This window comes from Petaurus breviceps, unplaced genomic scaffold (genome assembly GCF_028583685.1).
Source record: "Petaurus breviceps papuanus isolate PSGF00001 unplaced genomic scaffold, PetGlider_PUasm1.0 185, whole genome shotgun sequence".
Taxonomy (NCBI): Eukaryota; Metazoa; Chordata; class Mammalia; order Diprotodontia; family Petauridae; genus Petaurus; species Petaurus breviceps.
Genome location: NW_027185797.1, coordinates 23,251,333 through 23,278,759, shown reverse-complemented (window position 1 = coordinate 23,278,759; position 27,427 = coordinate 23,251,333). Strand labels below are relative to the sequence as shown.

At 44.5% G+C, this 27,427-nt stretch overlaps 1 protein-coding gene across 1 annotated transcript in view; it reads left to right on the top strand.

Moving 5' to 3' along the window:
• OSBPL10 (oxysterol binding protein like 10) overlaps nucleotides 1–27,427 on the top strand; it is a 215,765-nt gene that overhangs the window by 79,256 nt on the left and 109,082 nt on the right. The window contains exon 4 of the mRNA XM_069088572.1: nucleotides 17,907–18,098. Within this exon, the coding sequence (XP_068944673.1) occupies nucleotides 17,907–18,098 (192 nt within the window). The remainder of the gene's footprint in view (nucleotides 1–17,906; nucleotides 18,099–27,427) is intronic.

The following is a 27,427-nucleotide window of genomic DNA, read 5'->3' as shown; positions in this document are numbered from 1 at the left end:
TGAATATAAGACTTCATCTCCCTTCTGCATGCTTTTGCCTGGGCTGTGCCCCATGCCTGGAATGTTCTTTCCGCTTACCTCCCCCTCTTAAATTCTCTGGCTTCCGTCAAGGCTCGGCTCACATCCCACCCTCTGCAGCAGGCTCTCTCCGTTCACTCCTACTGCTAATGCCTTCCCTTCTCCCATTACCTCCATCTGCTCTCTATACTTGGTGGTTTGAGGGGAGGCACTGTGTTTTTTGTCTTTCTGTCAATCTCTACTTCTTAGTACAGTGCCTGGCCCCTGGTAAATGCCTGTAGATTATTAATTGGTCAGCTGATGGAGGAGTATTCATAGGATCTTGAATGTCAGGTTGAAAGGGGTCTTAGAGGTTATCTAGTCTTCCTCATTTTACAAATAAGGAAACTGAGGCCCAGGGATATTAAGTGAATTGTTCCGAAATTGCATAAGTAAAACTAAGTCCTGGAGCTCTGACTCTTAACTGCTCATAGGGTGATGCTGGCCTCGCTCTAGTTCAGTGTGGAGTAAATTCAGACTTTTAAGACATTATTAAGGTTGGTTTGGGCTTTGGAGTAAAATCACGTTTGGTGTTTTTTAAAAAGTAGTTTAGATTTGTTTGTTTCAGTCTAATTGGATATGTGAAGTGGGAGAATTTGGATTTAAAAGGTTTAAGAATGGCCATTGTCTGGTATAGTGATTGTGCTGATGTTTCTTCACATTTGAAATGGGAGACTTTAAATATTTTTGATAGTAGATTTTTATGCCTATCTTTTGTTTTTACATCTCCTAGACTTTTTCCTGTATCTCTCCGTCTCCCAGAGAGCCGTTCCTTAGAGCAAAGGATTTTTTAATATTTTATTTTTCCTGATTCCATGTAAAAACAATTTTAACATTTGCTTTTTTTTCAAATTTTGAGTCTCTGACTCCATCATTGACAAAGGTTATTTGTGTAAAGTCATGCAAAATTCATTTCCATGTAAGTCATTCTGTGAAAGAAAACGGACCAAACCAAAAAAAAAAAAAACCAAAGAAAACTAAAATAAAGAAAAAGTATCTTTGGTCTGCATTCAGATATTCATTCTTTCTCTGGAGATGGATAGCCCCTTTCGTCGTAAGTCCCACAGAATTGTCTTGGATCATTGTATTGCTGAGAATAGCTAAGTTATTTCACAGTAGATCATCATACAATATTGCTGTTACTTGTACAGTGTTCTCCTGTTTCTGCTCATTTTCCTTTGTATCAGTTCATATAAGTCTTAACAGATTTTTCTGAATTTCTGCTTGCTCGTTATCTCTTATGGAACCAGTAGTATTCTGTCACAATCATATTCCACAACTTGTTCAGCCATTCCCCAATTGATGGGCATCCCCACAATTTCTAGTTCTTTGCCATCACTAAAAGAGCTGCTATAAATATTTTTGTACATGTAGGTCCTTTTCCTTTTTGTTTTTTAATCTCTTTGGGATACAGACCTGGTAGTGGTATTACTAGGTCAAAGGGGACATGTGGTTCTATAGCCCTTTGGGCATGGTTCCATATTGGTTGAATCAGTATACAGCTTCACCAATGACCCATTTTCCCAATCCCCTCCAACATTTGTCATTTTCCTTTTCTGTCATATTAGCTGATATGACAGAGGTGAGGTAGCTCAGAGTGGTTTTAATTTGTATTTCTCTCATCAGTAGTGATTTAAAGCATTTTTTCATGTGACTCTAGTACTCTCTGACTACATTGTCTGAAAACTGCCTGTTCATATTCTTTGGCCATTTATCAATTGGGGAATGGCTCTTATTTCTATAAATTTGACTCTCTTTTCTGTATGTTTGAGAAATGAAATCTTTATCAGAGAAACTCTACTGTAAAATTTTTTTTCACATTAATGATTACCAACTACATATCTCCCTCCATCTGTTTTCCCTCTGTTTATCCTACTTTTTCTTTCTCCTTTTATCCTGTCCATTTTCAAAAGCATTTTGGTTCTGACTTCTACCTCCCCCAAACTGCCCGCAGTCCGATTAGTTCCATGCCCACTTCCCTTATCCCCTTCCCTTCCTGTTTTCTGTAGGGTGAGATAGATTTCTACACCCAATTGAGTGTGTATATTATTCCCTCTTAGCCAGTTCTGGTGAGAGTAAGGTTTGTGTGCTCCCCTCCCCGCTTCCCCCATCTTCCTTCCTGGAAACCTCTTTCAGACATCCTTTATGTCAGATAGCTTATCCCATTCTCCCTCTCCCTTTCCCCTTCTCCCACTGCATTCTTCTTTCTCATCGTTTAATTTTATGTTTTTTAGATACTCATACCATTATATTCAACTCACACCTTTGCCGTCTGGCTCTGTGTACTCCTTCTAACTGCGCTAATAATGGGAATGTTATTAGGAGTTATAAATGCCATTTCCCCATGTAGGAATAGAAACAGTTTAACCTCATCAAATCCCCAATGATTTCCCTTTGTTGTTTACCTTTTTATGCTTCTCTTGAGTCTTGGATTTGAAAGTCAAATTTTGTGTTCAGCTCTGGTCTTTTCATCAGGAACACTTGAAAGTCCTCTATTTCTTTGAATGTCCCCAAAGAATTTTTTTTTAAAGAGGAAGAGGAGAAAAAACCAAGTCAATAAAACTAATCACCATATTTTTAATTATAATCTTTCATCTGCCACATGATCAGGGTTGAAGACTCTGTAGGGGACACAGAGGAAATTCTGTCAGTTTGAGCATTTGGGACAGGGAAGAAGGACCTGCATATTTATTACTGGGGAAGAATCAGTCACCAAGCCCAAACATTTATTAAATATTGTGCTTTTGTATTTAGGTACGGGGTCTAAAGACATTTGGGCAACTAGGGAGTGCCATAGCACACAGAGTGCTGGGCCTGGAGTCAGGAAGACCTTAGTTCAAATGCAGCCTCAGATACTTACTCTCTGTGTGATCTTGGTCAAGTCACTTAATTGCTATTTTCCTCAGCTATAAAATGGGGATAATAATAGTTCCTACTTTCCAGGGTTGTTTGAGGATCTAATGAGAGAACACATACAGTACTTTGTAAACCTTAAATTGCTATATAAATGTTACCTAATATGGCAAAATCCTTGCCCTCAAGGGGCTAACATTCTATCCTGGGAAAAAGGAATCTAGTCCTGTGTGTGTAAAAAAAACTAAAGTAAAGGAAAGCATAGTAGGAGTGTGTTTCTTTGCCAAGAAACCAAGAGATGGCTTATTTTCACATGCACTGAGAACTAAGTCTCGGTTTAGAATGTCTCAGCTAATGGGAAACATTTTGGGAAAAGGGTGGATTATGTCACTGTATTAGCAGCACACAGCATTGGGCAAAGGTTCTGGGGATGCTGCTTCCTTGACGTGGGCCAGGCTTTGACTGACAATAATGGTGCATTTAAGTTTGAAAGCGTTTTACAAACATGACCTCATCTGAATCTCTCACCTGCCCTGGGTGCGGGGTGCTATGGGTGGTGGTGTTCTCACCACAGGTGAGGAAACTGAGGCTTATCGTCATTTCAGCTAAGTAAATGCCAGGGGGAAGGAGCTTTGGCCATAGGTGTCTCTGACTCCACATTGATCATTCAGAACTGTGGAATTGTAGAACAGATCCCATTGGGGCTCAGGCAAGAGCCTGAAAGACCTTTGGATTTGGCCACAGGGAGACCATTGGACACTTTTAAAAAAGTGTACTTAGAGCAAAAGTAGAAACGTCCCTAAATAGAACCAAGATGTGAAAAGCATCGAGGTTCAGGCAAGGGGAGATCTGTGCCGGGGGGATCAGTCCTTCAAGAGGGTTCGGAAGGATCAATTCATAAGGCGTCTGAAGGTGGGGAAGACAGCAAGGCTTGGGAAAAATCTTAGACCTCATTAGTGCCAGAAAAGGTCGGTGGAGAGAGCCTTAATTGAGTGGGACCTGTATTTTACATCCAGTTCATGAGCGGCACCCTTGGGAGTGACTGTCTTCCACAGTAGGAAGGGTTTTGTACATGCCGGATCCCACTGTGCGGAATGCTCACTGGGTGTGATAAAGCATTTGATGTGGGAGATGGCCGAAGTCCACTTTAAAGCGTTCCTTCTAGGGAGACAGGACCATGCATAAGCTCATCATGATTTCTTTTTAGGCTTTGGCTCTTAAGGGCTTTCTCGGCTTTCAGGGCCAGTTAGAGCTAACGGGGGGAAGTGGGGGGGTGGGGGGGGCATAGAGCACAGAGTGCTAAGTCAGGCCCCTGACACTGACCCTGGGTAGCTTATTGGCCTCAGTTTTCTTATCTGTAAAATGGGGATAATAGTAGCACTTATCCCTTCAGTCTCTTGTGAGAATTCAGTGAGAGAACATCTTAACGTGTTCTGTAAACCTTAGGGTGTTCTATGAGTTTCAGTTGTTGCTGCTGTTGATGTGGGCGGTGGTTGTGGTGGTGGAGGTAGTGTCCATTCCTGGAGACATCGACTATGACCTGGCACTTGGAAATGGCATTCCTAGACCGGAGAGCCTTTCGCTTCACCAGTGTGGTCACAGACCCTGACCTCTCAGCTGCCACCCCCCTGTGATAGTAATGGTAATTAAAGATTCCCCTGTATTGGCTTGGTTTTGACCTCTCAGCTGCCGCCCCCCTGTGATAGTAATGGTAATTAAAGATTCCCCTGTATTGGCTTGGTTTTCAAGCTGATTGTGTTAAAACCCAGAGCTTGTTAATCCCACCTGTGGGATGGACTTGTTGATGTGAAAAGAAAGTCCTGAACTGGGAGGAGCTGGTGACATAGATTTGGAGAGACAAGAGAGAGGAAGAAGAACTTTTTGGAAGCAGCACCCTCGAGTGGAGGCAGAGACTGAGACGATTGTTGAGGGCCACTTTGAATTGCCCTGGACTTTTGAGACCTGCCGCCAGAGCTGCCAAGGACTGAGGAGACATGGCTGTTTTGCTGGTACTTTGTCTGTCTGTTTTGATGTTGTTTTGCTAGATTTGTCCACTGGTGAAAGACAGTTCTGTTGAAAAAGTCCTGGAACCTGGCTTTTGGTTAAGAAGCCCTGAGACTGTCCTGCAGACAGAGAGTGAATACTGTCCACTGGTGAAGTACAGTGCTGTTGTTGCAGGGGTCTGGAGACTGTCCTGCAGACAGAATGAATATTGTCCACTGGTGAAGGACAGTGCTGTTGTTGCAGGGGTCTGGGAACCTTTCTGTTGGTTCAGAAGCCCTGAAGAAGGATTTTCTTGTTGTATGTTTACAGAAATCCTGGGAGAGGGTTTTGCTAATGTTTTCAGGGGTTCTAGGACTGTTCTACAGACAGAGGATGAATTAATGAAGGGACTGGCAATGTATCTTGTAGCCTTGCTAAGCCTTGTCTCCCCAGGAACTAAGATTGCTGAGAACTTGCCTGGTGTCAAGATGAAGAAAAGACCTCCATTTGGGTATTAAGTGATGTGCTTAAACTTGATGTAACTCTGGGGTAGATTCAATTGTGATCCAGGGGTGGGGAACTTTTGACCTTTTTGTGTTCTATGGTTGAACAAATGAATGTACTTTACTTATGTTTGGAAACTAATCTCCATTTGAGAAGAGGGGCTTTGTGATGGGACTAAATGAAGGTACAGCCTAGGGTTGGAGAAGTATTTAGAACAGGGACTTTGTAATTGATTGAATGATTGGAAGGTCCTGGGGTGGGGTAGTACTTGGAGATTATTTAATCACACTTAGTAAATGCTGTATTTGGAATGATGTCATGTTTTGATCTTCTCTGTTCTTGGTTTGTCACTGAATAAAATGGAGACACCTATGCTGGTATTCTGAACCTTGGGAAGTTGCTTTCCTTGGCATTACATTACACCCCCCATATTTTTTTTCTGTAAAACAGGAAACATTTATGCCTCAGTTAACTTTAATCCTCCTGTGGTTTTAATGGGAGCAGAATTACCTTGGCCAAATTGGTTGTTTTCCTGCCCTGTGTTTCTGATGGAGATAATCTTCGATGGCCCTTGTCTACAGGGGAGAGTGGAAGTGAGTAGAGAAGAAATTCCAACCAGAAGTGACTGTCTCTAGGGTGGCAGTAACAGAATTTCACCTTGGAAATCACCTGGACTCCAGTTGCACGAGGAGATAGCATTTTTGGACATGAGTAAGGCAGGATTTTTTTCCCCTAGTGGGTAGAGGAAGGTGGGAGTGAAAATAGACTTTTGTTCATTAGGAAAAAAGGAAATAAAGCCTTAAAAAGAAGTCACCTGAGGATGATCGGCATGCAACGATTGCCCCTAGATGCACCTTCTTTGTCTGCTAAAATACCCCTGTACTTCATGCGTGTTGGGGGTGGGGTGGGAGGGTGCTTGAAGATCATGCCAATAGACTGTAAGCCTACATGGATCTTGCCAGGGCATTGACTGCCCACAGAACCAGAGCCTCGAGACTTGTCACCAGTTTGACTGAGGAGTGGCAGATATTTCTGAGAGAACTGGAAGGGATGTTAGAAGTCTGTGAATAATCCAACCTCCTCATTTCATCGATAAGGAAAACATCTCAGGAGGGTGAGTGACTTACCCAATGTCACACAGCCAGTAAGCCACTGAGGCTGAATTTGAACTCATGTCCTCCCGACTCCAGGTCTGGTGTCCTCACTGTACTGCTTCAGTCAGACCCAACCTCCTCCTTCCCTACTGCCCTATTTGCCACAGAACAGCCAGTTTTATACCCATTGATTGGATGATTTTGAGCTTTTTTTGGAACCTCATTGGCTCTTAGGTTCTTGGGAGGGAAAATAGACAAGTAAAGTGTTTTCTCTGCCCTTGAGGACTGTGCAGTCTGTTAGGAGAGAAAAGACTTGAGATAATGTGATAAGTTTGTGGGGTCAGAAGCTTGAGCCCTTGCTCTGCGGCCCTTGGCAGAGACTCTCACTGCTGGCTCCTGTTATCAGCAATAATTTAGAGTTTATTACTTCAGTGATCCATGCTTTTATTGGTTAGGGGTGTGTGTGTGATATGACCACTCCAGACCCTTAAAAAAGTGCCCCTACATTCATCCCTCAGAATAGAGACACACACCCCATCTATCCCTGGCCAGGGCACTGAGTCTCTCCAGCTCGTGGGAGGACCCATTGGACCTTATGCTTTGTGAGCCCAGCCTTCAGGACCTTAGTGTTTCCTCCCCACAGTTAGGCGCTGGGGAAGCTCATTAGTGAAAGAATGTAGTTAAGTGTATTTAAAATAAAAGACTGAATGCTTTAACAATCATTGATGTATTTCCAGGTAGCCAGCATGCTGCTCCCCACCTCCTCTCCCCTTTCTCCCTTTTTCCAGCCATCTCTACCCCACCGTCTTCCCTCATTGGCGTGGATCTCCGTGAGCCCGGGGACCGGCTTGGTGCGCTGCCTGGTCCATGATCTGGGTTCCATACAGTGCTTGTTGACTTGACTTGGTTCAGCATTCCATGTCTTTCACTACTGATTTTAACTTGTCCTGGTAGCATTCTCTGAGGCTCATTTGGGGCTTCCTTCCCCCCCTTCTCTTTTCTTGTTAGGACTCTCTTCCCCTCTGATCTCTAAGTTCCTTGGGCTCCAGGGACTGTTTTCCTCTTGATCCCTATGTATTTAGAGCCTAACTTAGTGCCCCAGATCACAGTCAGCAAGAAATAAATGCTTGGGGGCGGCTAGGTGGTGCAGTGAGTAGAGCGCCGGCCCCAGAGTCTGAAGGACCTGAGTTCAGATTGGCCTCACACACACACACAACTAGCCGTGTGACCTTGGGCAAGTTACTTAACCCCAATTGCCCTCCAAAAAGCAAAAAAAAAAAAAAAGAAAAGAAAGAAATGCTTGCTGCGTTGAGTTGACTGTGAACCCGATGGGGATTGCTGGAGGACTAATGATGAAACACATCTCCCTCCTTTCAGTAGAGAAGTAGGGTGGCCACGGGTGCAGAGTGTGGTATACACTCACTGGGCGTGGTCTGCGTCTGTTGCTTTGGTTTTAATGCCTTTCTTTTTATAAAAGAGGATTTGGTAGTGGGGATGTTATGGAGAAATAACTTGCAAAGAAAGCATTAGTGAGGCATTTTTAAAAATTGCTGGTGACCTAGGAGAATTGTATTTTGTCCATGGGACCCTGACAGAGCATCCTGAGTGTGATAGAAGCTGGGTGCAGGACAGTTCTTCATTTTCCCTCCTGTGTTCATCGTGGCGGTCAGCGTGGCCCAGCTCGCCCCAGCGCTCATCTCCCTGAGCTTCCACAGGTGTTTGCTAAATTGTTGAGCATAGAAACACTGGGGTCGTCTATTATCCCTTTGGGTTTTTCATCTTTAGTTGGCCTATTCGCATGCAGTGAATATAATTAAAGAAAGCAAAATGAAGCCACTTGTGGCCCCTTTTCCTGTGCTGGGTAATCAGTCGTCAGCATTTTCAGATGCTCATTGATGGGGTCACTGCATGCTCTGCTCTCAGAAAAGCAGCTGGGTCTTTCTAGCTGGGAAATTCTGACTTGGTTAATGACGCCATTTCTTTTTCTTTTTCAAGTTTGGAGGCAACTTGGGGTGAAGTTTTGGGCCAAGGGATAAGTTCAAAGGATGACTGTCAGGGGTTCTTCTGATGACCTCTGAATGCCCCTGGAAACAGACTTTCTTTTACTCTATGTTTTCTTTTGAAACATGACCGATGTGAAAATAATGTTTTGCATGACTTTGTATCTGTAATATCAGATTGTTTGCATCCTCAAGAGGAGGGTGGGAGGGAGAGAATTTGGAATTCAGAATTTTAAAAAAGATTGTTAATTTTTTTTACATATAATTGGGAAATATTTAATAAAATAAATCATAATCTTAAAAAGCAAAGAATTGCGTTTACACTTACTAGTTGTGTGACCCTGGGCAAGTCACTTAAGGCAGATTGCATCGCCAAAAAAATAAAAAAGTAAAGAAAAAATAAATCCTAAATTCTTAACTTTCTTTGTCAAGGACCCCTTTGGCAGTCTAGTGATGCTTCTTCTCAGAATAACATTTTAAAATGCACAAAATAAAATATATTGGGATGTAGAGGAAAAGGCACAAACATAATACATATGTGTATACACATTGTATGAAGTAAAACATACAAAATTTAAATAATCTCGTATGATTTTGGTGATGTCAGTAATAGGAGTGAACTTGGAAAGAGGTCTCACCCATTTTGTTTCTGTTTTTAATCCTAGTTTTTGCTTTGAGATGAGATGCTAAGATGGCGAGGTTAAGGGAGATTGATTCTTGGCATTGTACCAAGACCATCCCCTAGACAACAATCTGAGAACAACCCGTTTTTGTTGTAAGTGGTTGTTTAAATGCTGAAAGTTTTTTATGTGAGAATCTCTCATCTTCTGGATTTTTGTTGTATTATTTCAGAGTGATTTTGGGGTGCTTTGGCCTGCTGAGCTGGGAAGCCTCAGAGGCCCGAGGTTGGGGGAGGGTTCATGGACCTGCCAAAAGGTCACATAAGGGTAGAGGTGGAATTTGAACCCAGATCTTCTCATTCCAGCTATGGCAGCCTTCCTGTTGCCTTGAATTGCCTCATGTGAGTTCCCTTCTGGTGCCATAGGAAAGAGGGCTAGGTTTGGAATCTGAGGACCTAGGTTCACATCATAGCTTTGCCACTTGCTGCCTCTGGCATCTCTGGCAATTCTTTTCCTGCTTCTGAGACAGTTTTCTCAGCTGTAAAATGAGGGGGTTGGACGAAATGACCTGAAGTCCTTCTGGCTCTCTGGATGCTGTCGTCCTTGTTAGAAGTCTTCAGGTAGAGACTGGATGACACTTGTCAGGAGGGGCCTCTATGGGCATCTTCCTTGGTTCCTTTGCCTCCTCCTAAGTCCCTTCTGTTGCCTCTGGATGTTTTGGTGTCTTCGCGTCTGCATGTTTAGAAATGGCATATTGATCTTCTTGGAGGACAGGAGATGAGCAGGATATGGAAATTTTGTCCTGGATGGGTAGGTTTAAAAAACCAAGCAAACCATATAACTCGGCTGATCCTGGCTATAGCTTTTGAAATGTCATTAAAGATATTTTGGGAAGTTTCAAGAAAGTGGAGAAAAAAATTAATGTCATTTCAGTTCTATTTTATAGTCAGTTTGCTGAATTTTAGGAATGGAAGTCTCAATCATTCAGTCCTCCAGAAGCCTTTTCTAGAGTGGAAGTGTAGCCATGTAATGCCAAGCAAAGGCAACTTCCCAAGGTTTAAAATACCAGCATAGGTGCTCTCCATTTAATTCAGTGACAAATTAAGAACAGAGAGAATCAACATATAGCATAATTCAAAATACAGCATTTACCAAGTGTGATTTAATCAAGTACTACCCCACCCCTGGACAATACATTCATTTAATCAATCACAAAGTCCCTCTTCTAAATACTACTCCACCCCTAGGCTGTACATTCATTTAGTCCATCACAAAGCCCCTCTTCTCAAATGGAGATTAGTTTCCAATCATAAGTAAAGTACATTCATTTGTTTAATCACAGAGCACAAAAAAGGCAAAAGTTCCCCACCCTTGGATTACAATTGAATCTACCCCAGAGTTACAACAAGCTTAAGCACAGCATTTAATACCCAAATGGAGGTCTTTTCTTCATCTTGACCAGAGGCAAGTTCTCAGCAATCTTTGTTCCTGGGGAGACAGAGCCTAGCAAGGCCACAAGATACATTGCCAGTGTCTTCAAGAATTCACTCTCTGTCTGCAGAACAGTCTCTGGAGTTTTGAACCAACAGCAAGGTTCCAAAACCTCTGCAACAACAGCACTGTCCTTCCCCAGTGGACAGACTTCACTCTCTCTGTCTGCAGAACAGTCTCAGGAGCTCTGAACCAACAGCAAGGTTCCAGGACCTCTGCAACGACAGGACTGTCTTTTACCAGTGGACAAATCTGGCAAAACAACATCAAAACAGACAAAGTACCAGCATAACAGCCATGTCTCCTCAGTCCTTGGCAGCTCTGGGTGGCAGCTCTCAAAAGTCCTGGGCAATTCAAAGTGGCCCTCAGCAATCCTCTCAGTCTCTCTCTGCCTCCAAAGGTGTTGCTTCCAAAAAGTTCTTCTGCCTCTTTCTTTTCTTGTGTCTCTAAATTTATGTCACCAGCTCCTCCCAGTTCAGCATTCTCTTTTCACATCAACAAGTCCATCCCACAAGTGGAATTCACAAGCTCTGGGTTTTAACACAATCAAACTGAAAACCAAGCCAATACAGGGGGATCTTTAAATTCCATTACTATTACAAGCCATTATTCATACAAGTTAAATGTCAATAAGCATTTATTAAGCATTTGCTATGTATTGAACCTTCCTTTTTAACAATAATCTTTATTAATGCCTTTTGTTTTTACATTGTCATTTATGGATCCTCCATCCACCCATCCAGTCAGCCAGCCAGGGAACCCTCCCTGGTAACCCAGTAAACAGCTAAGTAAAACCAGTTGATGCACTGTGATAGTTTGTGACAGTGAGTGCACCATTCGGCACTAGCAGGCCCCCATCTCTCTTCTGGAAGGAGGGAGGTACATTTCCTCATCTCTCTTCTAGCATCCAAATTGCTTTCTTTTCATTTGCATGATTGAGAATTATTTATGTCATTCTGATTCTGCTTATGTCAGTTGGCATCAATCTGACTTTGAAAGTTCTCTCATTTGTCCTGTCCTTTCTATTCAGTTTCATCCATGCCTGTATTTTTTCTGCCCTTTGTCTCCCAGCTGCACCCTAGATTTCTAGCCTGCCCCAGCCCTTCTTCCCTAAGCCTCATTTCAGTCCTAGAATCCACCCCCTGGACATGTTCTCCATCCCTTCATCCTCTCCCTCTGAGTGAATGTCTCCTCCTAGACCTGCCATGGAGGGGGAGCACCTGGGCCCTCCATGTCTCCCCTTCTTCTACCAAGCTCCCATGTTAGGTGCCCTTGTCTCACCAAACTCATCCCTTCCACCTTTCACCTTCCACCTAACATTAGAATGGGAGTTCCCCAATGGCAGGGACTGTCTTTCCTTCCACTTCAGCACTTAATGCTTGTTGACTAATGGATTGGGACTTGATTTGCAGTTTATTGCCATCCCTGCTATGAATCCTGGATTGATATGGGGTCTTTCTTTCTGCTTTTGACTTGTCCTCCAGGTCAGAGAGCTGAGACTCTCCTTGCCCTGAGCCCTCCTTACTTCTATCCTCCAAGCCCAGTTAAGTCTTGAAGAGTATTTCTCCAGTTTTTGTTAATGGGCGCAGTCAGTCAGTCAGTGATCAGCTCAATTTATACCTGATATTTTATTTCAAAAGATTGATTGAAAGCACTTTGAAGACCTTAAACACCCTGTAAATATGTGATTTCATGTTCATCATTTTTATCATTGTGTGTAATTTATAGTCTAATGCATTTCCTCTGCCCAGTAGAAAACTCACCACAACTGCTATGGCCTCCTGAAAACTTGTTTGCAAATGGTATCTCATTTAATATGTATGAGCAGAGCTTAATATTTTGAGGAGCCTTGTGGTGAAACTTTCTGTAAAGTGGGTCCATTTGTAATTAAAATAGGAAGATGCAAAGGTTTTACTCCTGGCTTTCGCTCCAGTGACCTGGTTCTCAGTGTCCCCAGCCTCTGACCCCACTTCTCTCCCATCATTATTTTCCTTGTCTGGGAGAGCCAAGTCACTGAAGGAGACACAAAAGCACATTTTGTGCTTGGGGCCCTGATACCTGAGAGTCACCTGGTATGATATCATGAGCCCCTTAAAGGAAGCTTGCTTAAGGGAGGCTTGCTTGTAGGAAGGCTTTCACACCTTTTGCTAATTTCTAATTAGGCACTGAGTCACAAGGGTTGTGATGCCTTCTGTATATCTGTTCTGAGTTGATATTTTGCTTTGGGGGCTGCTTTGTGAGAAGGATCTTTTGCTTCCCTGGTCACTCTGAGTGACCTATGTTCGGAGCTCCGTGACTGCTCAGATGTCACGTCTCTCTCCATCCAGTGGTGTATGTCAAGTGTATAGCAATATGGCTTTGATGCAGGCAGTCAGAGCCCTGTTTGTTGGTCTTTATGCTAATTTCTCTGCTTGTATTTTCTCTGATGTTCAGGGTGTTGACCTTTCCCCTGAACTAGTGAATGTACTTAAAGGTAGGATTGTTAAACCCTGAATGGGAAAGGTTAAACCTTCTCAGCCCATAAGTTTTCTTGTGGGAGCAAGTCTGAGTTTCAGCGTCCCCCTTCTTTACTACTGCCACATCAGCATTAGGCCTCTAATATTAATATTGTTCGGGACCCTTCCCCCTTTCCCTTGCTGTCAATCAGTATTAAGTTTTTAGCCCCTCCCCTTTTCACTTTGGTGTTTGCCAGTTAAGGATGGGTACATTTGAATTGGCTATCCCCTATTTCCTTGTGCTTTGTAAGCCTGCCTCCCAGCCACTGAGAGATAGTGGCGGCCTCCTTTGTTCCTTATAATTGGAGGAGAATTCTCACTCATATTGTAAGCCCGCCTCCCAGCCAGTGGGAGAAGGGAGGGGGGGGGGAAGGAGGGGCTTGATTGCTTTAGGGTATTGTAATGCGAATGTAAATTTTAAAGATCTTCCCTGTCCCTAGGCTAAAGTGCACCTGAAGCCTGGGGTGGGAGGCTTGTTTTTCAGTAGATACTTTTTGATTGGCCAGTGGGTCAATAAGGTTGTTACATTCTCTGAGCCAGGAGAAGGCTATATAAGCCCTGATGTGTAGCTTTGTTTTGGGGCTCACTTTGAGAAGTGTTCTGTGATTTGATCTGACTTCTGGGAAGCCGTTGTTGAGAGTCCCCCGGCTTTGAAAAACCCAGAATGTGGAAACCCAGATGTTGATTGGGTATGGATGTAATGGTTGGACAGTTTGGAAATCTGTCTACTTGATGTTTCTGTCTTGATAATTATGCCTGTATACTTTGAGGTTCAGGGTGCTGACCTTTTCTCCTGAACAAGGTAAACGATATATGTCTGACTGATTAAAGTAAGCTTGTTAACCCATTTTGAGTTGCTTTCCTTTAACAAAGCAGATCCAAGAACCGGTGGTAGCTGGAAACCCTGAGGACGCTTGGGGTGCTTGCTGCTACAGGTATAAATCCTTGTTCCGTTTTTCTGTAGCATGCCTTATTCTGTTGGGTCGTACTGGTGGAAGGGACACCCTCTTCTTGCAAGAACTGAATAAACTTCCTGTTCCTTAAGATACCTCTGACTTTTAATTTTTCTGTGTAGGGGATTTTTGGGGTCTCCGTACCCCACACACCCCCTTTTGAGCAGTCTTTCCTCCAAAAGCAGATCAAAGAACCTGTGCTAGCAACCATCCAGGGTGTGCTAGGGTGTTTGCTGCGGCACCTGGGAACACAAGCAGTCTGAGGCTGGATTTACCTCAGGAAGACTCTTTCTGACTCTAGGTTTGGTGCTTTATTCATTGGATAAATGTGTGTATCCCTTCTTAATGCTAAACTAGATTTTAAAACAAGATCTAGGCAGCATAATGGGAAAAAGTTTACTTTGGCAGTTTTAACAGCTCCTGTCTTATCCTGGACTTGTCCGTGGCCCACACCTAGTGGTCTGCCATTGTCCTGAGAGTGAGATGAGATGGACTCTGAGTCTCCTTCCACGATTGCTTCTTTGTGACAGCAACCACATGATTGCCATTACTAAAGGGACCCTGTGGTGTGGATTTAGATGGCCTAAGCCGTTTGCTGTCAGCCTTGGAGCTTGTCACTGGTCTGATTACCACAGACTTGAAATAGTGGCCGGTGGCAGTTTTCACTCCGGGTACTGGAGGCTGCCCTTTTGTCTGTGACACATTTAGCAGGTGATTCCAAAGTCCTAAATTTTGGAGTTAGCTCCAGCAGAGCACCGTGTGGCATATGGAGGGAGTCGGTGTTTCTCCTTGCCTGTTGATGACTTTCTGTCCTCCAGCTTTAGTGTGGCTGGTAACTCCTATATAAAGACCCCTCTATTTGCTCTGTCTCTGTTTTGTACAGACCTAGTGATTGATATGACATCACCTCCCTTAGGCCGTGAGCCCTCTGAGGGTTGGGTTGGCCTTTCCTTGTATCTTCAGAACTCAACAGAGCACCCAGCACGTGGTAAGCTTATTTGTGGTATCAGTGGAGGTTTTTAACTGAATATATTTCAAGTGAATTTAAATTTATTAAAAAAAAACTTCATGGTCTCGTATGGATCATGGCAGTGCATGGTTTTTGGACTTGAATCCAGTTGAGCAGTCCTTGATGGAGTGTGTGCTACGTACAGTGTACTGGCTATAGAAGGACAGTTCCTGCCCTCCAGGAACTTACAGTTCATTGGTGAGAATACATTATGTAAGCAAGTATGGATGTATATGATAGTTTGTGGTAGGTTGTTAGCAACTAAAGTGGAGACGAAAAGGTTTCTGGGAGATGAATAGCTCTTGGGAAGAATGCGTGTTTATGCTGATAAAACCAAGGCCCTCGAATTCCATAGGGCACAATATGAAATCACTTTAGAACCCAGCTCCTGAGGTAAGTACTATTATCACCCCCATTTTACAGATGAGGAAACTGAGGCAGACAGCAGTTAAGTGACTTAGCCCAGGATGAATGTCGGAAGCTGGATTTGAACTCAGTCTTCCTGTGTCTAGGGTCAGTGAGGTGCCTAGCTGAGATATTAAGCAGCTTTCCTAGGGAACAGCAGGAGGAAGTGGCAGCACAGCCCATGTGCGTATATGTGGTTATTTATTAACGTTTTATTAGTGTTCCTTCCTTTACCTGTCATTCCTGGGCTGCATCTGATGGCAGCTTTTTCTGTTCAGCCTCCCTAGTCTGCCGTCTCTCTACGCAGAGGCTGGAGAAGGCACACACCCTCGTCACTCACCCTTCTAAGTCATCTTTGGTGCCGTGCTGGGGGGTGGTCTAGTTGATGCTGCTTTCTTGTGGCCACTGTATACATTTTGATCCTGGTTCTGCCTCCTTTACTCTGCCTCTATTCATTTGTCTTTTCAAGTTTCTCTTGAGTTCTTTAAATGCATTTCTAAATAGTGCAATGATGCTATGTTGTATTCATATGTTATATAAATGGTGGTCTAAGCTGAATTTCTGTCAGACTATAAAACAGTTCATTTAGTCTTTTTGTTGTTGAATTGTTTCAGTCATGTCTGACTCTTTGTGACCCCATTTGGGGTTTTCTTGGCAGAGATACTGGAGGGGTTGGCCATTTCTTTCTCCAGTTCATTTTTCAGATGAGGAAACTGAGGCAAACAGAGTGAAATGACTTGCCCAGGTTCACACAGCTAGGAAGTGTCTGAGGCCAGATTTGAACTTAGGTCTTCCATGGGGCATCTTATTGCGTCACTTAGCTGTCCTGTTAGAACTGTACAAAAACCACAGAGAAGGCTGCCTTGGGAAAAACAGCCGGAGGTGTCTAAGCAAAGGCTGGCAGTCCATTCATAGGGTGCTGCAGAGGGAGCTCTGGTCAGGATTGTGTTGGGCCGGATGTCCACTGAGGTCTCTTCTGGTTCAGATCTGATGGTCCAGCGTTTTAGTGGCAGTGGCAAGACATAGGCTTAGGGTTCATAGTTCAGCACCCTGTCTCCGTGGACAGCTCCAAATTGATAGGGAGTTTTCCCTTGTGTGACTTAGACTGTCTGGTGCTGGTGCTTTTCTGCACTCTGCATGATAGCCCCTGAAGCTTGAATAATTATCATGATAAATATTTGCTGAATTTGCACAGAATGTCTGCTCTCTAGGAGCTGAGAAGCCTTGGTCTATATTTCTCATGTGTTCTCCAATTTTTATACATTTTCAAACTTTACCAGCATTTCTACTTTTTGAGGGCAGGTGCTGTTTTTGCTTTTTCTTTGCATTCCCAGTGTATAGGACAGTGCCTGGCAATTCAGTTCGATTTCAGTAGCTTTTACTAGACACCTACATTTGCTGGGCCCTGTGCTGAGCACTGGGGACACAAATAAGAAAAAAACCAGCCTCTGCCTTCAAGGAGCTTACTATCTAATGGGGCAGACGACACACAAAAGGAAGCTGGAGAAGGTGGGGAGGGGGATAGCAGGTGTGGGGGGTACCTGGCATGGAGGCACCTAGTTCCGTGGAGTTGAAAGCAAGCAGAGCTGAAGGTGGACAGCCATCGAGCTGGGCATCCATTTTCTGCCCTCTAAGAGGGGAAGGCTTTGGGAGGAACTTAGTGCTTTATGTCCTTCAGCTCTCCATCCAGAGGGGAGGAGAGGTCGAGAGAGGTAGTGGTGAAATAGGGGTTAATCACACAGCAGGTACTCTGAATATACTCCTTAGTGGTTAATGATAACTAGCATTTCTGTATGCTTTAAGGTTCATAAAAAAACTTTGAAAATATTATCTCATTTGATTTTCACAACAACCCTGGGAGGTAGGTGCTGTTATTTTCACCATTTTGTAGAGGAGGGAACTCAGGCAGACAGAGGGTAAGTGACTTGCCCAGGGTCACACAGTAAGTGTCTGAATCAGGATTTGAACTCTGGTCTTCCTGATTAAAAATGTAGGGCTCTTATGCAGGCACTGGGGTATAGAAATCCATCTTTCCCTACTAGAAAGTTAGGGGGATAATGGGAGAGGATATAAGAGGGAACAGATTGGGGAAAGGGGTATTCAGTAGGCTTGATATTTTGGGATGGGGTGTAGGGGAAAGACAGGGAGAAAAAATTGTAACTCAAAATCTTGGGGAAATGAATGTTGAAAACTAAAAATAAAGAAATAAAAAAATTTTTTTTGCAGGGCTCTATCCACATCATCTAGCTGCCTAGACATGAATTAATGCATAGGCTGGTTCACTCACCTTAAGTTATTAAAGAGATTAGAATAGCTCCCACTCATCACCTCCCTTCCTTGTTCACTCACACACCCATACGTGCTTGCACCCGCCACAGGAAGCTGAAACACGTCCCTCCACAGGCTTGCCCTCTTAAAAGATTTCTATTCTACTTATTTTAGAGCCCGCCAAGCTCTCGGAGCCGAAGCCTGACTTTGCTCCCCCATGGAACATCTAATTCGTCATCCCCCAGTAGCCAGAGACATCTCACCCCCGCGCCTCCCAGTGTGGTCACCGTCACCCACCACAAGTCACCTGCCGCTGCCCGAAGATCAAAGAGTCAGTATTCTGCCCAGCTCCACGACGTCCGAGAGGTAGGCCATGCCCCTGCTCCATGCTTGGGGTGCCACGTTCAATGGCTATTGGAAGACTGAGCGGCTCTTGGCTGCTTCTGGGACACCTTCTCCCATTGATTAATTGGGACACACAGTCACTTAAGGATAGAAATTCTGATTCTTAGAAAAGAAAAATCTTTAATATTGAAATTGATTTCTTCTTTCATTTTGTGAATGACTTGTGATCAGCCTTTTCTTTCATGTCATATGTAGAGTAAGAGGGCAAGGAGAAAGACTGTCACTTTGTTCTAGGCCTCAGTTTCCTCTGTTGGTGTATGGGACCCTGGGGTTTTTTTTACCTTCTATGGCTGTCGTCTCATGTGTCTTCTCACCAGGCACCATGGACCCTTGGTGAGCAGGGTTAGGGTTCAAGGATGAGTTGGACTTGGTGGCCTCTGAGGTTTTGATTTCTAGAAGGACAATCTGTGAAAGTACCCCAGCTCATGGTGTGAGTGGAGGGGTGAGATAAGAAAAGCAAATCATGCAAAAACAACCGCTTATCCAAAGGCCCTTTTTGGCTTGGTGGGGGCAGTCTTTATTTCAGCCTGATTTCTAAAGTTATTTCAGAATCAGAGAGGGTTGGTCTTGGGCATCCAGGGCTTATCCCTTAGTATCTCTCTGCTGTTCTCCCTCCTCTGAGCTTAAAGGTACTATTGGTGACCTGAGAACTGACCTGGGTAGTAGGCAGGGCCAGGGTGGGGGTGGGAATGGGGGGAGGGGCAGGTGCCCAGCCTTCTCCAGATGAGAACTGATAACTACAGTGGGAATCATGATTCAGTCTTCAAGTTGTTTACATTAATAGTATCAATTGAATGTTTTTAGAGAAGGGATGTGAGTTCTTAGTATTTCTTTCCCTGGCTTCCCCTGGAAATAATTGTGACTGTCACTCAGAAGGGGTGTGTGTGTCTGTTTGTGTGTCTGCGTGTCTGTGTGCATGTACATGTGCGCCCATGTGATTTATTATGGTGAGGGTTTGTGAATTTGTTTTGAAGGCTATTACTGCTGTATATAGAGACTCTTGCTTTTTATTTCCTGGGGGGGGGGGGGATGGCTAGGTGGCACAGTGAATACAGCACTGGCCCTGGAGTCAGGAGGACCTGAGTTCAAATGTGGCCTCAGACACTTAACACTTATTAGCCTTGTGACCTTGGGCAAGTCACTTCAGCCCAATTGCCCCTCCAAAAAAAAAGCTTTGTATTCCCAGCACTTTGCACATATCTCTTGTGTTTTGCACATACTAAATGCCTAATAATTGCCTTTTCATTCCTGTCATTTAGAGAGGTATTCTTATCCCCATTTTATAGACGAACACACCAAAGCCCAGCAACGTGAAGTGATCCCAACAGACAATTGTGCTGTGGAGCCCAATGCCGGTCTCCTGATTTTCAGTGCTATTCCACGGTGCAGAATGCTTTTTTCCTTTTGTTTCACTTTTAAATAGATAATAATACTTATATATATTTTTTGATGATGTAACCTGGAAAAAAATGGAAATACTATAGTATTCTTTATATCCCTTTTGCAATTTTTAAATTAGCCTCTGTGGTCAAAGCCACTATTAAGGGTATGTTTTCAAGTCAACCCAGTAAGTATTTGTTAAGCTTTTACTGTGTTCCAGGACAGAGAGACCCCCAAATGAAAGCCTTCCTATCCTCCAGAGGTTGACCTTCCACTGAGGAAATGTTTGCAATGACTGTTTTGAGTGATATCTTTACATAGTATTGTACAAAGAGAAATATGAAAGAAGAAGAAAGACTAGGGAGCAGAGCATTATAGCTGGCTTGAAGAATTTGAAAGGCCTTTTTTCTCTTTGGCCCCAAAGGACCCCAGTAGAAGTTACAAAGGCAAATTTTGGTTTGATGGCAGGAAAACCTTCTTAACCACAAGTGCTGTCCAGCAGTGACATGGGCTAGTGAGGAAATGTGTCCCCCTTCCCCGGAGGCATTCTGGCCCAGGTTGTATGACCACTTGTCAAGTGCGTTGTCCACTGTGGACTGGACTAGAGGTCTGCTAAGGTCCATTCCAGTGTGCAGATTCTGTGACTGAATCTGCCCTGTGGCTATTGCCTCAGAGAGGTGCCCCTTTCAACTGGAGTTCAAAGGCATATAAGCCTGAGGTGGAAGCAGGATTTGGGAGAGGAAATGAGCTAACTTTCCTTTTTCAGCGATTCCTTGTTCCCCTGGCTCCCTATCTGAAATAAAAAACAAATGTACCACAGCTTGGGATCATGCTTGAGCCTCAGGCATGTTAGAACAATTAATTAGGACACGTGCCTCCCTGGTTGGTCTGATGTGGTTTCTGAGCTCTTCTCAGGACTTTGCAGGTAATCTCTCCCCTGTATGTGTTGGGGTTGCCCTTCATGTTGAAAAACACCTTTCAAAATGAAGTAACATTTAACAAAAACTCATCCATTTGGCAAAGTGTGCACAATGAATGTCTAATTCAATTCACCCAGCCTTTACTGAGGACTTAACTATGTGCAGTGAGACGGTGAGTGTGTGGAAAGTGGTTTTGCATCCCGCTGGGTGAAGGCCCCAACTCCTGAGCCTAAGCAGTTTCTCTGTGGACTTGGGATCAACAGTTGGGTCAGAATCCCAGAACCCTGGAGTAGGAAAGGACCTTGGCCGCCATTCATTCCAGGGGTTCTTAGTCATGTTGGCGTCATGGACCACTTTAGCAGTCTGACGGAGGTTCTCAACCTTGTCTCAAAAAAAAAAAAGTTTTAAATGAGTAACATAGAATTGTAAAGAATCCAATTCTATGAAAATCCAGTGATTAAGAAATGAAAAAGAAAGTTCATGGCCTCCAGGTTAAGAACCCCCGATGTAGTCCAGTCCTCACTTCACCCTCCATCTTGTCTCAGTCTTAATTGCATCAAAGTATCCTGTTGTATTAATGTACCACAACTTGTTTGGTCTCTCTTGTTATTGGACATTCAGGTTGTCTCCTTATAAAACAAGTCAATTTAGCTGTGGCTGTGAAAATGTTTAGACATCGTATCATCTTCATAATTTCTATAAAAAGATGATTATGAAGAATATAGAGAAACAGTAGAATGGTGCAGTGATGAATGAAGTATTCTAAATTAGGAAAGCAACATATGCTTTTATGGCAGCAATGTCAACGAAAAGGACAAAACAAGACTTGGCTCTGGGTGATTGATGATCAAGTTAGCCCAGGAGTGTGTTAGGCTCATTTCTGGCCCTCTTGTCTGTATGCTCTTTGACTTGGTGAACTCATCAGCTCTCAGTCAACCATCTCTGTAGAAGATTCACAGATCGACTTATCCAGCCCTAACCTCTCTCTTGACCTTCAGTCTTGCATCTCCAGCTATCTATAGAATGTTGGATTTCCCATAGACACCTTAAACTCAACATATCTAAAATTTAACTCATTCTCTTTCTCCCAAATCCTCACCTTCCCCCTCCCAACATTCTCTGTGTTCTGCTATAGAGGGCACCACTATCCTCAGGCTTCATGGACTGTAATGTAATGCCAAGGAAAGGCAACTTCGCAAGGTTCAAAATACCAGCATAGGTGCTCTCCATTTTACTCAGTGAAAACCCAAGAACAGAGAAGATCAAAACATGACATCATTCAAAATACAGCATTTACTAAGTGTGATTAAATAATCTCCAAGTACTACCCCACCTCAGGACCTTCCATTTATTCAATCAATTACAAAGTCCCTGTTCTAAATACTACTCCACCCCTAGGCTGTACCTTCATTTAGTCCATCACAAAACCCCTCTTCTCAAATGGAGATTAGTTTCCAAACATAAGTAAAGTACATTCATTTGTTCAACCATAGAACACAAAAAGGTCAAAAGTTCCCCACCCCTGGATCACAATTGAATCTACCCCAGAGTTACAACAAGTTTAAGCACAGTACTTCATCTTGACTAGAGGCAAGTTCTCAGCAATCTTAGTTCCTGGGGAGACAAGGCTTAGCAAGGCCACAAGATACATTGCCAGTCCCTTCATTAATTCATCCTCTGTCTGTAGAACAGTCCTAGAACCCCTGAAAACATTAGCAAAACCCTCTCCCAGGATTTCTGTAAACATACAACAAGAAAATCCTTCTTCAGGGCTTCTGAACCAACAGAAAGGTTACCAGACCCCTGCAACAACAGCACTGTCCTTCACCAGTGGACAGTATTCACTCTCTGTCTGCAGGACAGTCTCAGGAGCTCTTAGCCAACAGCCAGGTTCCAGGACTTCTTCAACAGGACTGTCTTTCACCAGTGGACAAATCTGGCAAAACAACATCAAAACAGACAGACAAAGTACCAGCAAAACAGACATGTCTCCTCAATCCTTGGCAGCTCTGGGGGCAGGTCTCAAAAGTCCAGGGCAATTCAAGGTAGCCCTCAGCAATCCTCTAAGTCTCTCTCTGCCTCCACGAGGGTGCTGCTTCCAAAAAGTTCTTCTTCCTCTCTCTTGTCTCTCCAAATCTATGTCACCAGCTCCTCCCAGTTCAGGACTCTTTTTTTACATCAACAAGTCCATCCCACAGGTGGGATTAACAAGCCCTGGGTTTTAACACAATCAATTTGAAAACCAAGCCAATACAGGGGAATCTTTAAATGCCATTACTATCACATGGACTCACTATCTCTACCTTCCCGTATCTAATATGGTGCCAAGGCCTGTGGATTTCACCTCTGTTGCATTGCCGAATATGCCCCCTCCCCTCCTCTTACATGGCCCCCGCCCTGGTGCAGCACCTCATCACCTCATGTGTGAACTATTGTAATAGCTGCTAGTGGGGGCTGTGTTTGCCTCAGCTCTCTCCCCACTCTGGTCCACCCTCCATTTAGCCACTAAAGTGCCTTTCCTAAAGGGCAGGCCTGACTGTGTCACCCTCCTACTCATTAAACCCACAGTGGCTCCATGTTGCACCCAGAATGCCCCGATTGGTATTCAGAGCCTTTCCTAATCAGCCCCCTCCTCCCTTTCTGGTCTTCTTTACCTTATTCCTCTCCACCTTCTCTTAAAAAGTTTGTTGTTTTTCATAACAGTTCTCTCTCGTTGGTGCTTCCATCCCTATCACTGAGCCCTTCCTTATGAGGAAAAGTAAAAGAGTGGATAGAGCCTGGCAGTGTTGAACAGGTTTTGTCCTCATGGTGTGCACCTCTTGGCCCTAATGCAGCAAGTGCCTCTTAATGGGCACAAGCATGGGCCAGAAATGAGACGGGAGCTCACATTCGGTCTTGGAAGTTGCTTGATTATAAACATGAGAAACATCTCAGAGTCTTCCTTGAAAATGTTCATTGAGCCTCTCTCTGTGTATGTGCCCTTGTTACCAGTGGGGAAAAACGCAGAGTGAAAATCTCCAAGGCGTCTGATGATTAGAACAGGGAACCTTGATAAATGAGAATTGGAATTTATCTAGGATATTGATCAGTGTGGCTGGTGCTCATCTACTGAATACTGATCTGTAGGGGGGAGTGAGTAGTGGTTGTGTGGCCCTTTCAATGCATCTTCAAAATTATTCGGTAAATTAGTGAGAAAATGGGATTCACTTTATAGGAATTCAATTTACACTCTGCTTTTCAGATTTTTATTGATACCTTTTGTTTTGTACATTCCCTAGATGTCCTCTGTCTCTGTTTCTGTAGCTTTCCTATCCCAGAAAACCATTCTTTATAGCAAAGAATTTTTTTTTTTTGAAAATAGGAAGAAAAGAAAAAAATTTCACAAAACTGACAATAGATTGGAAAAAATTCAGTTGATGCCATGATCCACACCCCTGGACTCCTCCTCCTTCCCCTCCTGCCCCTTCGCCAAGGAGGTGGGGAGGTGGGTGCCCTCTCGGGTCTTGCCTTTGGGGGTAGCCGCCATTTTCGGATGTTTTGTGTTATTGTTCTGTCCGTTTACATTGTCATACTCATTGTGTGCCTTGTTTTCTTGGCCCTGTGTTGCATGGAGGCCCGTGCTGCTCTACTCATATTTGTAACACAAAGACTTGGCAGGCTTTCTGTTATTAAATGTCCAGCAGTCTTTTAAAATGAGGAGCTATTCAATTAGTAGACCCAGCAAGAGGCAATTAAATTAAACCATGTATCCTTTCTTGGATTAGTCAACAAAACAATCTATAAGTAGAGAGCCCAGAACCGCCCTTTAAATCCAAACATACTTCTTAGAGGAGTGAATAATGACTGCTTGAGATCCAGGGTCTTTTTTTTTGCATTTGGTTGAAGGCTTTCTCTGCGTTTTAGGCCCAGCTAGGCTTCAGAAGCTCATCGAGGTTTATGTATGTGTGATTTCAAATCCAACCTCAGACGCTTATAAGCTGTGTGACCCTGGGCAAGTCACTTAACCTCTTTCTGCCTTGGTTTCCTCATCTGTCAAAGGAGGGGGTTAGCCTAGATGCCTCTGAGGAGATGCCACTGCAGCAGGGATGTGCTTGCCTTGAGCTGTCTGTCCCCTCTGTGGCCAGGGAGGTGCTGCAGGGCCAGAGTGAACAAGGTGACCAGCAGGGAGGAGGGGCAGCATCCAATTCTTCTGCTTAACGCTCCTATTTCCAGAGAACAGGAAGGCAGAAGCGCTATCTCAGGTTTTAGGCACAGTGGTCTATAGGAGCTGAATGTGTGCCTCAGTGTGCCCTTTCTGGGGAGCGTTCTGAGAATCCTGCTTGGAAGATGGTCTGCTTTTGTGTATCATTCCCATTGTTATTTCTCCTGTCTTAGACCCACGGAGAGCTCGGGGCTTGGCTTTATATGCATCTAGGCTCTAGGAGAAGGGGGCTAAGTGATAGATTCCTTTATGGCCCAGCCCTGGACAGTTATCTCAGCGTTTGGGGTCCACGGAGGTGATTGATGCAGAACAATGTCGCTAAATGCTGCTAGCCCCAGGGGTTAATGGACCTCCCTCCGAAGACTTAAGTGAAGGATTGGGTGGGGTGACTGGGTGACTTCCCTTGGCACTTCTGCCATCTAAGATAAATGGACATTGGGTGCCTGGGCTTGGAGATCTCTGCAGAAGGGGCTTCTGCCAGGGTTTTCTTTTTTTGTAAAGCAATTTTATTTGACTGTTTGAAAGCCTTTATGTGCAGGAATCCTTCTTTATGGCCAAGAGGAATTGCACATCTCAATTTTGGAAACCTTGGTCACTGTCCTGTTTTATCTGTTCACTTGTTCATGATATGCTCAGGCAGTCTTTATTCTTTAGCTCCGAGGGCTAAATACTGTTCTTCTTAACTTTCCCCCAAAGGGCCATCCCTCATATGTGTGTGCTCACATTCATCTGAAGTTTCTTGGAGTTTATTTCTTTTTTCAGATGAAAAACCTAAAGGTAGAGGCTAACCTGGTTCCTCACATGCTCAAGGTTGGGCAGATAGGCTGGATCTGGGTTCAGATTCTGTGCAACCTTGTGTAAGTGTGTATAACTTGAGGAAATCTTGCAAAGTTGACCTACTTTGTCCATCAATCCAAACACACGCACATACACATGCGTGCGCACGCGCACACTCACAAACGGTCATGGGAGAACATGAGTGGACTGTGAGGTACAATTTAAATTGGCCTGAGGTGCTTTGTCCTCACTCCAGCCTCTTTCCCCCAGCCCCCTCAGCAGTTGGCACAGCATGTGGACCTGGAGTCAGGAAGAGCCCAGTCTGGCTCAGACGCTTCACCCATTCTTCCCCTCCCTGTTCCCCCATCTGTGAAATGGGGATGTTTCTGCCAGGTTTCACTGTGATTTCTGAGCTCCTGCCCTCATAAGGACTCGGGTCCATGAAGAGGAGGCTTTGGCTTTTTTTTTGAGGGGAGACATCTTTTATTTTTAGCGTCCCCCGGCTGCATGAGCCCCAGTGCCTGGCACGATGATTGGTGATTGACCAAAGGAGGAGACTCCTAATGGAACAGCATTTGCTTGGATGTTGGGGTGGGCAAAGCGAGCTGTTGTCCCCATTGTTTCTATAAAGCTTTGCCTGCCACCAACAGCGAGTGGGCATTTGAAGTCCTTGTGGCCCCTCATTCGGGAGGCTGCAGCAGAACCCTGAAGCCAAGCTGTGATGGACAGCTCACTCCCACCTCTGAGAGAGGAGGTGGGGGTGAGGTGTGAGCTGCCTTCTGGTAGAGAAGGGATGGTCTCCTCGTGGAGTTACTCACCCATGAGGACATCTGTCATGACCGCCGTGCTTTCTTGTTACCTTGTGAGGTGCTTGCGGCCATGTATGGGCCAGCCGGTGGGATGCGCTGGCAGCGCTGGGATGGCACGGTCGTGTTGGGGGTGGGCAGAGCTCACAGGTGGCCATCTCTGCTCCATCCTTGTGGCATCTGGGCATTCGCTTGGTGCTGTGTGGCCTCTCTAATTATAACCCAGCCTCAGTCAGTCTTCAGACATTTCTTTATTCTCTCCTTTGAAGGAGAACCCCTGCTGCCAGCCCTGTGCCCCACGCTTGCGTTTCTTTCCGGGTGGACCCCGCCGGCCTTGGCCTACCGTCTGTGTTTACTAGGCCACGGGGGACAGGGGAGCCTTTGTTATTTAGGAAGGAGCTGGATTTGTGTTGCTTTGCCATGCTCATTATTTAGTGAGCAGGGTAACTTCATTACTGAGGTTGGGAGATCTGGTTACTAAGGCAACTGGTTACTGGGCTGGATCCAGGAGAAGCAAACTGGAAACCTGATAAGATCTGAAATCCTTAGAAACATTCCCTGGCGCTCCCACATGTGCAGCACAGCCCGCTGGCACCGCCACCTTCTCCCCTCTCTGCAGCTCTCATTTCCCCTGCCCATCTAAAGCTGCTATCCTTCATCTTCTCCTGCCTCTGGATGTTCATCTTTGAAGAAGTTTTATTAAAGTCTTTTGTTTTATGCCACAGTAATTTCCTGTGTGTGTGCGTGCGTGTGCATGTCCGTCTCCCCATCTCCCTACAACCTTATCTTACTGCAAAGAAAAACAGGCAAAACCGACTGACGGTGACTGTCATGTGACATCATGCGTGACATCAGCCGCCCGTCTTTTGAAGAAGAAATTGTGTTTCAGCCTCTGCTTTCTGAGACCAGGAGCCCTGAGCTTGGCCCCTCTAGGATCCATCAGTCAGCAGGCATTTTGTATTGAACACTACTGTGTGCTAGGCATTGTGCATTTATTGAAGGCCTACTATGGGCCGGGCATTGTGGGCACAGATGATACAGACCTCAGAGAGCTCACAGTCTGACGAGACAGCAGGCAGACACGGCTGTATACAGATGGGATCCGTACAGTCTGACGAGACAGCAGGCAGACACGGCTGTATACAGACGGGATCTGTATAGTCTTGACAAGACTGCAGGCAGACATGTCTGTATACAGGTGGGATC